Below are 15,982 nucleotides of genomic sequence, written 5' to 3'. Positions count from 1 at the left end.
GCTTAGTCTGAAGGCACATGAGGCAGCCACCTTGCTGCAGCTAAGCAGGTTTGGGTCTGGTCAGTGCTTGGAGGAGAGACCAGCTGGGAACCACATGTAGCCACCTTGAGTTCCACAATGGAAGAAGGGTGGGATATAAGTTAAATAAATGAAAATGAAATGAATGTTTAGACAGAGAAATTCCCTGACTGGGGAATGCTGGGAGTTGTAGGCCTTTTCTCTGTCTAAACATGCATAGAATTGTGTCCCTAATTACCATAAATAATTTGATGCCGATAGCAAACGCGGCAACCTCACTGCTCGGGCCTGACTGCAGCTCATTCATGAACAAGTTTAAAAGCACCGGTCCCAATACAGACCCTTTGGGGACCCCCCACTGCTTACGTCCTTCCGGTGCGAGAACTTCGTACTGCAGTGTTTGGGGAGGGGGGGAGAAAACTCCTCCCAAATAAAAATAACCATCAGAACATAGACAAATTTCCCATTTGAGTGGAGTGAAGCAGCCAAAGTGAATGTGGCCTGAGGAGTAGGGGATAAAATTAGTTTGGGGTAGGCATGAAATAGGGCTGTGGATTTTGCAACAACCCCCTTCGAGCACTGTATCCGCCACACAGGGGAGAATTCAAGCACCGCTTTCTCTCCCCTGCGGCAGAAGAAAAATGTGTTTTCCGCGCCCATGTTAAACGCAAGTATTGCGGGCAAGTAACTCTTGGGGGCAAGTATCACGTGTTGCCCCTCACGTGATGCAGGCGCCCTCCTCCCATAGGCTTATAACTGTAGGCATGAGTTTAGCAAGTATATGATACATCTATGACTTCTCCCGACTTTGCTGCCTCAGTCAGGCAAAGAGATATAAACAAGATTTGTACCCAGCCATCTTTTCTCCCCTTGCAGGCAAGAGTGCTGAAAACACATAAGAACTGGTGTAAAAGCCAAATTGAGCTGGAGGGGTTTTAGACCCTGCTTGCAAAGAAAGGTGTCTGCTACTGCGCTCTTTGGCTGTTGAACTAGAACTCCGTTGAAAAAAAAAAGTAGCTGGGTGGTTGAGCGTGGGAGGAAGCCGAGTTTAAAGTTGCCATGCAGTATGTATTTTATGCAGTTTAACTAGTTATTTATAAATTAGCTACCAAGATGAAGCGTTTTGGGAAACACACCATTCTTGCTGCTTCTCAATTCAGTCTATCCAACTGCCAAAATTTGATTTTGGAGTAACATTTCATTTGTTTGATTTGCCAGAGCGTCAGGGACAAGAGATTTAAATTTGGCAGTCAGAACGAGAAGGGACAGCAACAAAATGAAGGGAGAACTGTGCCAGAAGATGACAAGATCTTGACTTTGAGAAAAGTGTGTTTGCTCTTCACTACCCATTCAGAATTGAAGAGGTTTTATACGTGGTGGCTACCAGCCAGTGCCCAACGAATTTGCATTGGACTATTTCCCCACATCACAGATACAGTCTCCAGGCCTAGGTTTCAGCCGGGGAAACCTGTGCTTTTAACAGACCCTACGACAGACAGGTTATCAACAACCTCAGATACACAGATGATACCACCCTAATGACAGAAAGCGAAGAGGATCTAAGGAGCCTCTTGTTGAGGGTGAAAGAGGAGACTGCAAAAGCTGGTTTGAAACTCAACATTAAAAAAAACTAAGATCATGGCATCTGGCCCCATCACTTCCAGGCATCTAGAAGGGGAAGAAATGGAAGCAGTGACAGATTTTACTTTCTTGGGCTCCAAGATCATCGCAGACGGTGACTGTAGCCATGAAATTAAAAGATGCTTGCTCCTTGGGAGGAAAGCTATGGCAAACCTAGACAGCATAGTAAGAAGCAGAGACATCACCTTGCCGACAAAGGTCCATCTAATCAAAGCTATGGTTTTCCCAGTAGTAATGTATGGCTGTGAGAGCTGGACTATAAGGAAGGCTGAGCGCCGAAGAATTGATGCTTTCGAACTGTGGTGCTGGAGAAGACTCTTACGAGTCCCCTGGACTGCAAGGAGGTCCAATCAGCCCATCCTAAAGGAAATCAACCCTGAGTGTTCATTGGAAGGGCAGATGCTAAAGCTGAAGCTCAAATATTTTGGCCACCTAATGCGAAGAGAAAACTCCCTGGAAAAGACCCTGATGCTGGGAAAGACTGAAGACAAAAGGAGAAGGGGACGGCAGAGGATGAGATGGCTAGATAGCATCACCAATGCAATGAATATGGACTTGAGCACGCTGTGGGAGAGAGCACAGGACAGGAAGGCCTGGTGTGCTATGGTCCATGGGGTCGGACACGACTGAACAACAATGACAGACAGAAATTAATTTTAATATCTGCATGTTTTGAAGTCTGTTAAAGACATAGGAACCCTGCTCTTCAAAAATATTTTAACTTTATGTAGTTTTTTTTTAAAAGCAAACAACTGGGGTGGGGTAAATGATGCCTTCAAAACAAAAGGCAGCCTGTAAGCTATATTTGGGCGCCGTCAAACCTAGGTAGCGTTACTGCATCTCCACCTGTTGAATTTCTGCATGTCACGAGGCATATAAAATCACAGGAGCCTTCCCAAGAAAACAAGTTATCGTCATTTACCCTTTGCACATTCGGGGGGGGTAGGGGGCATTTTCTCAAGGCACTGCAACCAAAGCAGCCTCTAACACTGCCCACTGTCTTCGTTTGTTTATTTGTACACTGATTCGCGCCCCGCTGCATCACTTCCGCCCCGCGCACGCGGGATTCCGTCGGCCCCGGGGGGGGGGGGGCGGCGGAAGTTCGGTTAGACCGCCCCTGAGTTTGTAGCCCCCTTCCACTTTCCAGAGAGGACTTCCGGAGGCGGAAGTTGCGTAGCGGGAGGGGCGGAGCTTTCCGCTGCAGAGAAGGTTCCGTTGCCAGCCTTCCCGGAGGCACCGGGTGGCTCCTCCTCTCTCTCTGTGTTGCCCTTCCTGCTCCCGGTCATGCCGCCGCTCTGAGCCATGGGCGCCAGCGGCTCCAAGTCCCGGGGCCTCTGGCCCTTCGGCTCGGGTGGGCCGGGCGGCTCCGAGGGGCCGGGCGGGGAACAGGCGCTGGCCCGGGCGCGAGGGCTCTGCTCGGCCACCCCCTTCGTCTTCACCCGCCGCGGGTAAGAGGGGGGCCGCGGCTGGTCCCGGCTGCAGTGGCAGGAGGGGGGGCGCTGCGCGGAGAGGGAGGGCGGCTGGCCTGGCCTGGGAGCTCGGGGAGGGCGGCAGCGTCCACTCTCAGCCCCCCTCCCCTCTCCCCCCCCTCTCCCCCCCTCTCCCCTCCCTCCCCTGACAGTGCCAGTTTCCCAGGCTAGTCCCTTCGCTGTAGGGTAGCCTCCCCCAACGGGGTGCCCTCCAGATGTGCTGGACCACAACTCGGCGCCCGGCATCCCCCAGCCGGCAGAGCTAGAGTTGTGGTGCAGCTCTGGAGGGCACCCGGTTGGGGGAGGCTGCCGTGGGGACTCCCGGTGTGTGTGTGTAAGGGGGAGAGAAAGGTTCCTCCCCCCCCCCGCCCCTCCGTGGCCTCGTTAGCGGCTAGTTCTGTCGTGAGCCGAAGTCATGCCAATATCTGGGCCTCTGTTCTCCCGGCTGTAGGCTTGGGGTTTCGTTTGCAGTCGTAAACGGGCTTTCCACGGGAGAGGCGCCGCGAGCGCCGCGCGTTGGGCTTCTTGGAGCGCCCGCTTGCGAGGTGCCTCTTTCTGAAGCCTCGAGCAGCGGTTCGCGGAGAAGTTCAGTGCCATGTATGGCTCCCCGACAGACAAGTGGCAGCACAGCTCCGCCCAGTGGCCTCGGAGGTTTCTCTCTCTCTCTGCCTCTCAAAAAGCCTGATGGACTTCCCCGTTCAGTTCGGTATTCCAGGTTCTGCTGGCCTTGAGCTAGGAGACTAATAACGGCCAGAGGGATTATCCGCCAGGCAAAGACCGTGCCGGGGTTTTTTTGTACAGCATGGAGCATACTTGATATGGAAAGTAATGATGCCATATAGGGAGATTCCAGTGGAGATAGGGTTACTGTTTAGTGGCTAAACTTTAGCCCCTGAACATTGATTTGCAGTTCAGGCAATGGTATGTGTATTCTTGAGCAATGCCTTCTTATTTGGAACGGTGGTCATACTGTGTATCTGTTATCAGCTGTGCTCTGTTGGCTGAGGCTAGGGTGCCCCAGTTCATAAGCCCCCCTTACTCCAAAGCTCCTGCATGTTACGCTGGTGTTGATTCACTGTCTAAAATATTTGGCTACAACAGCCCACTTTGTAAGATCTTTGAGGAATTCATTCATAATTTAGAAGTTTGTTCTGATCTGTGGAAAGAGAACTGGGCTTGTGCAGATTAGCTAAAGTTATCAGCATTAGCACCAAAACCTGTTGCACCTTGGTCTGCTGGGAAATGGATGATCTCCATCAGAACAAACTGCTTCTTTGCCAGTTCTTAAATTAGTAAAATCTCAGCTGTGCCCAAATGCTTGACTTCTTCCTGAGTAATGACTGGCATTTGTATCTCCATTTTTGCTAGGCAATTGGCCAAGTGTTGTTGCATCAAATGCCAGCAGACTGGCTGCAAAGTTTCTGTATCATGGAAGTGATATAGCATTAATTTTGGTCTTGAGTTGTATGTGCTTGGCATTCCTTTTTCTTATCCACACACCACCCTGTTCATTCTGCTGCTGCTTATTATTAAGTATAAAATGCAAGGCATGTGATTTCTTATACATCATTAAGAAATGCAAGGTACTAGTCACGAAGCGTGGTGCAAGCTGAGAATTTCTGTTGGTTTTCATATGGTCTGCTGTGAATGTAGAAATAGGACAACAGAAATGCAAAAGGTTTCAGGTAGTTTTAAAATTCTGAATGTTGCTTTGCTGAAGAAGCTGAGGCTGTTACTGAAGACTTGGCAGAGCTCTGTTTGTGAGCTTTGGGCAGTTTAAAAGTAGCAAAAATACCACTTTTAGTTGCTAAAATACAAACATTTAGTTGCTAGTGAAAGTAGCTCATATTTACATAGCAGAAATGATTATTCAATTTTGTCAGCATCTCCTCTCCAAAATATACCAAGAAACCAATCTCAGATCAGTAATCCTAGTTGTTTAAATGCTCATTCTGCCTTAATCCAGCCATGACACTTTTCTGCACATTTATTTTGCTATAATATAAACTTGTTATGAATTGAAAGCTTCTTGATGAATTTGACATCTTGTTTAAATAGTTCCACCAAGCTCTTTTTTTTGCTCTTAGCAAAAATGAAAAAGAATCTGTAAGCTAGATGCTCTTGAGCATCTCTCACATGTGCATGTCCCTTGATATGTTAACTGTGATGGACTGTGGCTTTCTTACGAATATACTTTTTAAAAGATTTTAACTGTTCTTTATTTCATTTCCATTACAATACATGTACACTATCTGCACAACTTTGTTCAACAAATACATAATAAATTGTACAGCAATTTACAAGTTATTCATGCTATTAACAATGATAAGGTGTACATATTTTATTCTTAAGAACAAATATATAACCTAAATTAAACTTTCGCTGTGATTTTTTATGTTTGAAAACATGCATTACAATTTGTTAATATATATACCTTCTAATTTGTTATTTTAATTATGTATAGTACCTTCTCATGTTCTATGATAACCACAGAGTTTTGTAGTAAGAGGGAACACTCCATTGTTTCTCTGCATTTGTATAAACAATAAAACTGTACCATTATTCTGTAAAACTGTCCTTTTTTCTTTGTCCTTTTGCTAATTTAATATTTGTCAATTTTTCTAATAACACAATCTGCCATACTCCGTTGTACCATTCTTTAAGCAAGATTCCTTTTAGATATTTCCATTTGCTGGCTATCAACAATCTAGCTGCAGCTGTTAGAAATCCTATAAGTGTTTTATGTAATAAATTTCTCACCTTGAAATATTCCCAGTAATGCTAATTGTGGTGTTTTTGATATGCTTTGTCCTGTTATTTTACTAATTTCTAGAAAAACAAAGTCCCTTATTTTCTTTACTTTCCCACATTCCCACCACATGTGCTGTGTAGTGCCTAGTTCTTTATATCCTGTCCAGCAAAATTTATTGTCATCTGAATTAATATGATAAGCGCACTGGAGTGAGATACTAGCCTTGTGTCATTTTAATCGTTTGTTCCCTGATTTTAGAGCATAGCGTTTTAATTAGAAATCTCTGCCAGTAATTTGAATTTTCCAATTTAGTTACCAAGCTAAATGCAGGTTTCCAAATGTTCCCACATCCGTATCTAATTTATATATTTTAGAGATAAACACCCTTAGTTTGGTATGTTTGATGAAATATTATATTCTCAAAACTGGATAATGGTCTAGTAGCTTGTTCCATTATTGTTTTATTTCTGATAAAAAAAATTCCTAATTGGTACCAGATGCACCAGCTAATTTGTGTGTTTTACAACTTTTCTTTCCAATATTTTCGTTCTGTTGGTCTTGGATTGATGTAGAAGTCTCTTACATAGTAAAAGCCTTGGTCTGAATGCTCTTTCACATTAATGTTATTTGTTTTGAGATCTGGATGACAGTATACTGATATTAGTGGTGATGTTTTTGGAAATAGCTTTTCTGTTTTTTGTTATCGAAAGCCATCCGTTTAATGTGGAAATGTTTGGAAGTTCACATTTCCGTAATTCTTAATTAACAGAATAGTATTTACATTTTTGATATTCCGCCAATTACTTTCTATTTGTATCCAATGTTTTCCCTGCCTTTTCCTCACTGATATTGAAAGTGCATGGCTAAGTTGAAATGCCTCATAATATAAAGTTAGGTACATCCCATCCACCATTTGTACACTGCCTACATCTGAAGTTCTTAGCTATTCTGGGTCGCTTGGAGTTCCAATTTACTTTGCCATTGTTTTAGCACTGCGTTAGGGACTTCAATAGGTAAAGTGTAAAATAGATATGTAAGTTTGGGCAGAAGAATAATTTTTGTTGCTGAAATTTGACTAGAAAGTGACACATTTCATTTATTCCACATTTTCCCATAATTAATAAGAAATAGTTTATTATGAGTTTTTGTTATATTTATTCCGAGATATCTGAAATGTTTATTTACTAGGGGGATTCCAAGCTGTTGGGAAATTAAAAGTTGATTTGAGGGGGATATGTTTAGATTAATTAATTCTGATTTATTATAATTTGTAAGCCTGCTAAACTTTTGAAGTTATCTAATTCATTCTGTAAGAATGGGGCAGCTTTTATTGGATCTTGTAGGGTTTATAGCATATCATCTGTATAAAGTTTGATTAGGTGTTCTGTTTCTCCAATTGTGATTCCTTTTATATTATCATTTCTTAAGTGGTTAGCTAAAAATTCTGTAACAGGAGTAAATAAAGTTGGAGAAAGGGGGCAACCTTGTTTAGTTCTACTTCCTATTTCAAAGTACTCCGTGTCTGAGTTATTTATTTATTTTTATACAGGCCCATGATGGGGAATATATGGCACCAATAGCACTGGAAAATTTGGGACCAAATTGATAAAATGTCAATGCATTTTTTTAAAAAATTCAATTAACACTGTCAAAAGCTTTATATATATCCAGTGCCACCAGAGCCATGGGTAGTTTGTTTTGTTTACAATTACCCATCAAACTAAAAACCTTTCTAACTGGATGAGAAATATGTCCATTTGGTATAAAACCAAATTGATCTGCATTTATTAATTTTTCTGTATAATGTTTAATTCTATTATTCAACACTGAGGCAAAGATTTTATAATCTCTGTTTAATAAGGAGATCGGCTAATAAGAATTGGGTTTTAATGGGTTTTTCCCTGGTTTGAGTAAGAGTAGTATGTGTGACTTTTTCCACATTTCTAGGACTGGGGCTCCTTCCAGAATTTCATTGAATAATACATGTAATTGTGGGATTAAAGTACCTTTAAAATGTTTGAAAAATTCAGCAGTATATCCATCTACACCTGATGATTTCTGTATTTTTAGGTTTGAGATGGCATTTTTTATTTAATCCACTGAGATTCTTTTCTCTAGCATTAAACTATCTTGTAAAATCATTTGGTTTAGTGTTTTTCTGATATTCTTCTAACTTCATCTGATCTATATTAATAGTTTTATAAAAAAGTTAATTTACAAACTCTTATTTTGGGTAAATAAAACATTCTATCACATTCTGAATTCTTTATGGCTATAGTTTTACTCTTCATTCTATGATTTCTGACCCTATTGGCCAATTATTTGGATTCTTTCCCATCTAATTCATAATATTTTTCTTTACAGTATAACAAGTTAATTGTCTTATTTATACCTAAATTATCCAATTCCTTGTGTTTTTCTTCTAATTCTTTCTTAATTTTGATTGATCCTTACTGTCTGTATCTATTAGGAAGTTTTTGAAAGTCTAAATTCAAGCTTGCTGTTTGCATTCTCCTTTATTTTATTCTACTACTTAATTCTTGTATGCATATTCCACGGATTACAACTTTTAGTGTTTCCCATCTGAGTGTGGAGGAAATACCTTCCAATGTGTTCTCTTTTATATACAGTTCTAAATTTTCCTGTATTTTTCCCTACTTGATTTGGTTGCTAATAAGGTTGGATGGGGTTTCCATGTTGGTAAAAGTATCACTTTCGACCCCTCAGTTAATTGTACATTTAGTGCTGCACGATCTGTGACCTTAATTATATTAATTGTAGTGTTACATTAGATAATTCTCCTTCTGATATTAAGACAGCATCAGTTCTTGAGTAAAAAGTATAACTAGTCATTTGGATTACTTTCTCCCTACACTTCCCTTAGCTTGCGGTTCTGAATTATCCTGAAAGCTTTCTTTGCATTTTCTTGTTTTACAAGTTGTCTTGATGAATTTAGTGTAGGCATGAAAGTGTCTCTAATAGCAACACCGGTAGTGAATATCGGCTTCTTGATGCTTTCTAGTAAATGGGTGAAACTTCTGTCGCTTTTTAAAAGTTTCTGGAGCAAGGTCTGGCAAGATTAAGACAGGCTTTCCATTAAATTGTATGTCTTTTGCAGATTTTATCTTTTGCATAAATTCTTCCTTCTTTGTATGTCTTGCAAAGCAGATCATTATACTGCAAGGTCTGTCAGCATTTACACTTTTTGGTCTTAATGTTCTGTGTGCTCTTTCAAATTCTTTTATTTTTAAGTCTGGTAGTAATGATGACATCCATTGTGCTAAAAAGGATTTTAGTTCCCCAGTTTCTGCTGATTCTATCAGTCCTCGTATTCTCACATTCCCCGTCATGGATCACTGCCTTGTTGTGGCGAAGGGGCTTGCGTAACTCAGTGAAGCCATAAGCTATGCCGTGCAGGGCCACCCAAGACGGACAGGTCATGGCAGAGAGTTCTGACAAAATGTGGTCCACTGGAGAAGGAAATGGCAACCCACTCCAGTATTCTTGCCAAGAAAACCCCATGGAACGCATCACAAGGCTAAAAGAGATGACGCCGGAAGATGAGCCCCTCAGATCGGAAGGTGTCCAATATACTACTGGGGAAGGACAGAGGGTATTTCCAAGTAGCGCCAGAAAGAGTGAAGCAGCTGGGCCAAAGCCGAAAGGACACTCAGCTGCGGATGTGTCTGGTGGTGAAAAGAAAATCCGATGCTGTAAAGAACAATATTGTTTAGGAACCTGGAATGTCAGATCAATGAATCAAGGTAAGCTGGAGGTGGTCAAACATGAGATGGCAAGATTGAACATCGACATCTTGGGAATCAGCGAACTAAAATGGACAGGCATGGGCGAATTTAATTCAGGTGACCATCATATCTACTACTGTGGGCAAGAATCCCTTAGAAGAAATGGAGTAGCACTCATAGTCAACAAAAGGGTGGGAAAAGCAGTACTGGGGTACAATCTTAAAAACGATAGAATGATCTCAGTACGAATCCAAGGCAAACTGCCTTGGTCGCCCTGTGGGATGACCTCTGCCGGGAGAGGGACAGGGGGAGTGCGACCCTGTTGATTCTCCTGGACCTCTCAGCGGCTTTCGATACCATCGACCATGGTATCCTTCTGGATAGGTTGTCTGGGTTGGGAGTTGGAGGCACTGCACTACAGTGGTCCGCTCCTACTTGGATGGCCGATTCCAGAAGGTGGTGCGGGGGGATTATTGCTCTGTGCCATGGCAATTGTGCCATGGGGTTCCACAGGGCTGTATTTTATCCCCCATGCTGTTTAACATCTACATGAAACCGCTGGGGGAGGTTATCCGGAGGTGTGGGCTGAGGTGCCATCAATATGCGGATGACACCCAGCTCTACCTCTCTTTCTCATCAAAACCAGGTGAGGCAGTGGCTGTTCTGAACCAGTGTCTGGGCACGGTAATGGACTGGATGAGGGCTAATAAACTGAAACTCAATCCAGACAAGACGGAGGTACTGTTAGTGGGTGGTTCGTCTGCCCGGCTAGGTGATATTCAACCTGTTCTGGAGGGGGTTGCACTCCCCCTAAAGGATCAGGTTCGTAGTTTGGGGGTGCTCTTGGATCCAGAACTGTCACTTGAGGCACAGGTGAACTCAGTGGCACGGAGCACTTTTTATCAGCTTAGGCTGGTATACCAACTACGCCCTTATCTGGACAGAGATAGCCTAGCTACAGTTATCCATGCTCTGATAACTTCTCGTCTGGATTACAGCAATGCGTTATACGTGGGGCTGCCTTTGAAAATGGTCCGGAAACTTCAGCTGGTCCAAACTAGGGCAGCAAGATTGTTAACAGGGACTGTCCTGCGAGCTCATATTACGCCAGTACTTTTCCAGCTGCACTGGCTGCCAGTCCATTTCCGGGCCCGATTCAAAGTGCTGGTGTTAACATTCAAAGCCCTTAACGGCTTGGGGCCAGGTTACCTGAAGGATCGCCTCCTCCCATATGTGCCTGCCCGGACCTTAAGATCATCGTCAGCGGCCCTTCTCCGTGAGCCCCTGCCAAAGGAAGTGAGGCGGGTGGCTACTAGGAGGAGGGCTTTTTCTGTTGTGGCACCCCGGCTCTGGAATGAGCTCCCTAGTGAGGTTCGCCTGGCGCCTACATTGTACTCCTTTCGGCGCCAGGTGAAGACCTTTTTATTTTCCCAGGCTTTTTAGCTTTCTAAATTTTTATCTTTGTTGTTTTAAATCTGTATTTTAAACTCCTTTACTGCTGCTAGGTTTTATTGTGGTTGTATTGTTATATTGTGGTTTTAATGTTCTATATATTTTAAATTGTTTTATTGTGTGTTGTTTGGTTTTAATTTTTGTGAACCGCCCAGAGAGCTTCGGCTATTGGGCGGTATAGAAATGAAATAAATAAATAAATAAACCATTCAACATCACAGTAATTCAAGTCTATGCCCCAACCACTGAGGCCGAAGAAGCTGAGGTTGATCGGTTCTATGAAGACCTACAACACCTTCTAGAACTAACACCAAAAAACGATGTCCTCTTCATCATAGGGGATTGGAATGCTAAAGTAGGAAGTCAAGAAATCACTGGGATAACAGGCAGACATGGCCTTGGTGTACAAAATGAAGCAGGACAAAGGCTAATAGAGTTTTGCCAAGAGCTGATTGAGCCTCAATCGCTGATCATAGCAAACACTCTTTTCCAACAGCACAAGAGACGACTCTACACATCAACATCACCAGATGGTCAATATCGAAATCAGATTGATTATGTCCTTTGCAGCCAAAGATGGAGAAGCTCCATACAGTCCGTAAAAACAAGACCTGGAGCTGACTGTGGCTCAGATCATGAGCTGCTTCTTGCAAAATTTCGGCTTAAATTGAAGAACGTCGGGAAAACCACTAAACCATTCAGGTATGACCTCAATCATATCCCTGATGAATACACAGTGGCGGTGAGGAATAGATTTAAGGGATTAGACCTGACAGAGTGCCTGAGGAACTATGGACGGAGGTCCGTAACATTGTTCAGGAGGCAGCAACGAAATCCATCCGAAAGAAAAAGAAATGCAAGAAAGCAAAGTGGCTGTCTGATGAGGCTTTACAAGTAGCTGAGGAAAGAAGGGAAGCGAAAAGCAAGGGAGAAAGGGGAAGATATACCCAACTGAATGCAGAGTTCCAGAGAATAGCAAGGAGAGACAAGAAGGCCTTCTTAAATGAACAATGCAAAGAAATCGAGGAAAACAACAGAATGGGAAAGACTAGAGATCTCTTCAAGAAAATCGGAGATCTCAAGGGAACGTTTTGTGCAAAGACGGGCATGATAAAGGACAAAGAGGGCAGGGACCTAACAGAAGCAGATGAGATTAAGAAGAGGTGGCAAGAATACACAGAAGAACTATACAGGAAAGATCTGAATGTCCCTGATAGCCATGATAGTGCGGTCACTGAACTTGAGCCAGACATCCTCGAGAGTGAAGTCAAGTGGGCCTTAGGAAGCATTAATAACAACAAAGCTAGTGGAGATGACAGTATTCCAGCTGAGCTATTTAAAATCCTAAAAGATGATGCTGTTAAAGTGCTGCACTCAATATGCCAACAAATTTGGAACACTCAACAATGGCCGCAAGACTGGAAAAGGTCAGTTTACATTCCAATTCCAAAGAAGGGCAACGCCAAAGAGTGTTCAAACTACCGCACAATTGCGCTCATTTCACATGCCAGCAAGGTGTTGCTCAAAATCCTACAAGCTAGGCTTCAGCAGTATGCGAACCGAGAACTACCGGAAGTACAAGCTGGGTTTCGAAGAGACAGAGGAACTAGAGATCAAATCGCCAACATACGCTGCATCATGGAGAAAGCAAGAGAATTCCAGAAAAACGTCTATTTCTGCTTCATTGACTACGCTAAAGCCTTTGATTGTGTGGATCAATTTCTCTGTCTCCTGAGAAACCTGTACAAGGGTCAAGACGCAACAGTAAGAACCAGACATGGAACAAGCGAGTGGTTCAAAATTGGGAAAGGAGTACGACAAGGCTGCATATTGTCACCCTGCTTATTTAACTTATATGCAGAGTACATCATGAGAAACGCCGGGTTGGATGAATAACAGGTCGGAATTAAGATTGCTGGGAGAATTATCAACAACCTCCGATATGCAGACGATACCACCCTAATGGCAGAAAGCGAAGAGGATCTCAAGAGCCTCTTGTTGAGGGTGAAAGAGGAGAGTGCAAAAGCTGGTTTGAAACTCAACATTAAAAAAACGAAGATCATGGCATCTGGCCCCATCACTTCCTGGCATATGGAAGGGGAAGAAATGGAAGCAGTGACAGATTTTACTTTCTTGGGCTCCAAGATCACCACAGACGGTGACTGTAGCCATGAAATTAAAAGACGCTTGCTCCTTGGGAGGAAAGCGATGGCCAACCTAGACAGCATAGTAAGAAGCAGAGACATCACCTTGCCGACAAAGGTCCGTCTAATCAAAGCTATGGTTTTCCCAGTAGTAATGTATGGCTGTGAGAGCTGGAGTATAAGGAAGGCTGAGCACCGAAGAATTGATGCTTTCGAACTGTGGTGCTGGAGAAGACTCTTACGAGTCCCCTGGACTGCAAGGAGGTCCAATCAGTCCATCCTAAAGGAAATCAACCCTGAGTGCTCATTGGAAGGACAGATACTGAAGCTGAAGCTCAAATATTTTGGCCACCTAATGCGAAGAGAAAACTCTCTGGAAAAGACCCTGATGCTGGGAAAGACTGAAGGCAAAAGGAGAAGGGGACGGCAGAGGATGAGATGGCTAGATAGTATCACTGATGCAATGAATATGAACTTGAGCACACTCCGGGAGAGAGCGCAGGACAGGAAGGCCTGGCGTGCTATGGTCCATGGGGTCACGAAGAGTCGGACACGACTGAACGACTGAACAACAATTCTCACATTAATATGTCTGCTCCGATTTTCTGCTTTTTCTAATTTCATCTTCATCTGAATATTGTCTTGTTGTAATTCAATTTTATTCTTTGCTGCAGGTGCAAGGTTAAATGCTTCTGAGGCTGTACTTTCATCTAGCATTAGTGTCTTCACATGTTTGTTCCAAAATAGATTTCCAGTTTTCTAACATTTCTTCTTTAAACTTGGTAAATTGGGAAGCAAGTTCAGCTCCTCACTCTAGCGGTTCCTCCGCTGGGGGTCCATTTGTAGTTTTCTGCTGGCCAGGAGCCATCTTGCAAGGTTGTTTTATTTCTTCTTCTGGTAGGCCCGCTTCTTTAACTTCAATTTTAAAGAAGTCCAGTAATGTTTTTCCTGTAAGTTTAGCTGTACTTGCCAGTTTGCTGTTTAAGCCTTGTATTTGTGATAATTTTAGATTTAGAAATCCAATTTTTTTTAGTCGTTTCCTTGTTTCTTGTTGAGGAGCTCACATGACCCACGTCTTTCTTCTTGCTCACATGCTCCCCCCCACGTAGACATTTATTTTGAAAGTGCTACTTTGTGTTTACCACATAATTTGTGAGAATAACCATTTGCTTTGTATAACCCTTTAGTATCTCGAATCAATAACTGATAAATGTTACCTTTTTTTAGTGTGTTGGTTGTCTCCTAATACTAAGGTACTCACCCGTATGAGTTATTCCCTCACAAGCAAGTAGACCATGAATGAGTTTGATGAGATTCAGTCTAATGATTGCTAATCAATTTTTGGTCTCTAGTATGCTGCATACCCAGGGGTATTCTAAACTGCAAAAGGTTATGTACCTGGCATGCACAATCTGGAAGTTTTTATTAACACAAAATATTTCAGAAATATTCAGAAATGGATGTTATTGGAAGTCACAGGTGATGGAAGTGATGTGGGGTTATTTTGATTGCTTGTCCCAACCTGCAATAAAAGGATAGGCAGGTGGGATAGTCCTACACTGCTCCTTTCAGTCAGGAAAGAGCACGGAGGGGCATAGCAGGTAGATAGTAACAGCAGAAGGGGGCCAGACTCAGTTTGACATTTTGCATCTAGACCGTGGGCAAGGTTCTGCCTTTGTGGTCCTTCATACTTCTGGTTCACCTTGGAGTGCCAGTGTCTCAAAATAACTGTGAGGCTCCACCTGTATGGGCTTTCCTGAAATCAGTGAGTCTCACTACATGGGGTTTTAAGTGTAGTTTCATAATTTTGCTGTCAGCCTTGAACAAGGTTTCTACTCCTACTAGACAACTGTAATGTAGAAATAATTCCCTACTAAATAAACCCTCCTTTTACTGTTGTATGGAAGATAGGGGGCTAGTAAATGGATGGCAGCAACAGGTGCCACGTAGCTGAATTGGTGCTGACAATCAGCTGCAGATCTGGAAAGTGTGGTGTGTGTGTGTGTGTGTGTATACATGTTTTTGCTCTTTCTGGTAGATAGTTTTTCTTACTGCTTTTCATTTCTTTGCAGCTCCATGTATTATGATGAGGATGGTGACCTTGCCCATGAGTTTTATGAGGAGACAATAGTCACCAAGAATGGGAGGAAGCGTGCCAAGCTGAAAAGAATCCAGAAGAACCTGATACCTCAGGTAACACAATCAGAAGAAAAATGGAGCTATTGTAGCTTGACTTTGAACTCAAGATTATTGAGCAAGCAAGAAAGTCTAGAGGATGCTTTGGGGGTTTCATGGGGTTTTATATCCTGTAAACTTTATAATTTCTTCAATGTACGCTGGGATTTCATTGTGAGAACCTATAGCCATATAAATTTCCTGCATCCATCATCTGGAGTAACAGTGGCTGGTTCTATAGCGGCCATCTTGAAATCACTGCAGATGTAAAACTAGGAGTCTGTATCAACCTGCTTCCTACACAGGGATTTTTTTGACAGTGACTGAAGTCAATACAGTTCTTAAAGGCTTGTTTAAGCTGCTGTATTCAGTCATGGTGACAGTCAGGGTGACCCATGTTCTGTCCCTTAAGCTAACGATAGAGGTTCCACAAGCCTCATTTCTGGAACTGGATTATATAATAAAAAGTAGATATGAAAACCATTCCATATTGGTTTCTGCAGGCTTTCTGAATGAATGATAGGAACATAATAAATACTTCATTATTTTTGTTCAGTAGTTTTATCCTGCCTTTCCCAACCTCAT

General features: G+C 42.8%; 1 protein-coding gene across 10 annotated transcripts in view; it reads left to right on the top strand.

Annotated features, from left to right (window-relative positions):
• Window positions 1–2,861: 2,861 nt before the first annotated feature.
• Window positions 2,862–15,982, top strand: part of TUSC2 (tumor suppressor 2, mitochondrial calcium regulator) — a 74,284-nt gene continuing 61,163 nt past the window's right edge. For all 10 annotated transcript variants that reach the window (XR_014788473.1, XR_014788472.1, XR_014788471.1 and 7 more), the window contains exons 1-2: window positions 2,862–3,107; window positions 15,295–15,415. Coding sequence is in view for 4 of the 10 variants with exons in the window: in XM_084839639.1 (XP_084695765.1) it covers window positions 2,962–3,107; window positions 15,295–15,415 (267 nt within the window). In the remaining 6 variants the exon portion in view is untranslated. The remainder of the gene's footprint in view (window positions 3,108–15,294; window positions 15,416–15,982) is intronic.

This window comes from Heloderma suspectum, chromosome 2 (genome assembly GCF_057233095.1).
Source record: "Heloderma suspectum isolate Gila_16-S chromosome 2, 16-S_ref, whole genome shotgun sequence".
Taxonomy (NCBI): Eukaryota; Metazoa; Chordata; class Lepidosauria; order Squamata; family Helodermatidae; genus Heloderma; species Heloderma suspectum.
Note: the sequence above shows the minus strand (reverse complement) of the source record. Positions and strands in the feature narration are given on the sequence as shown.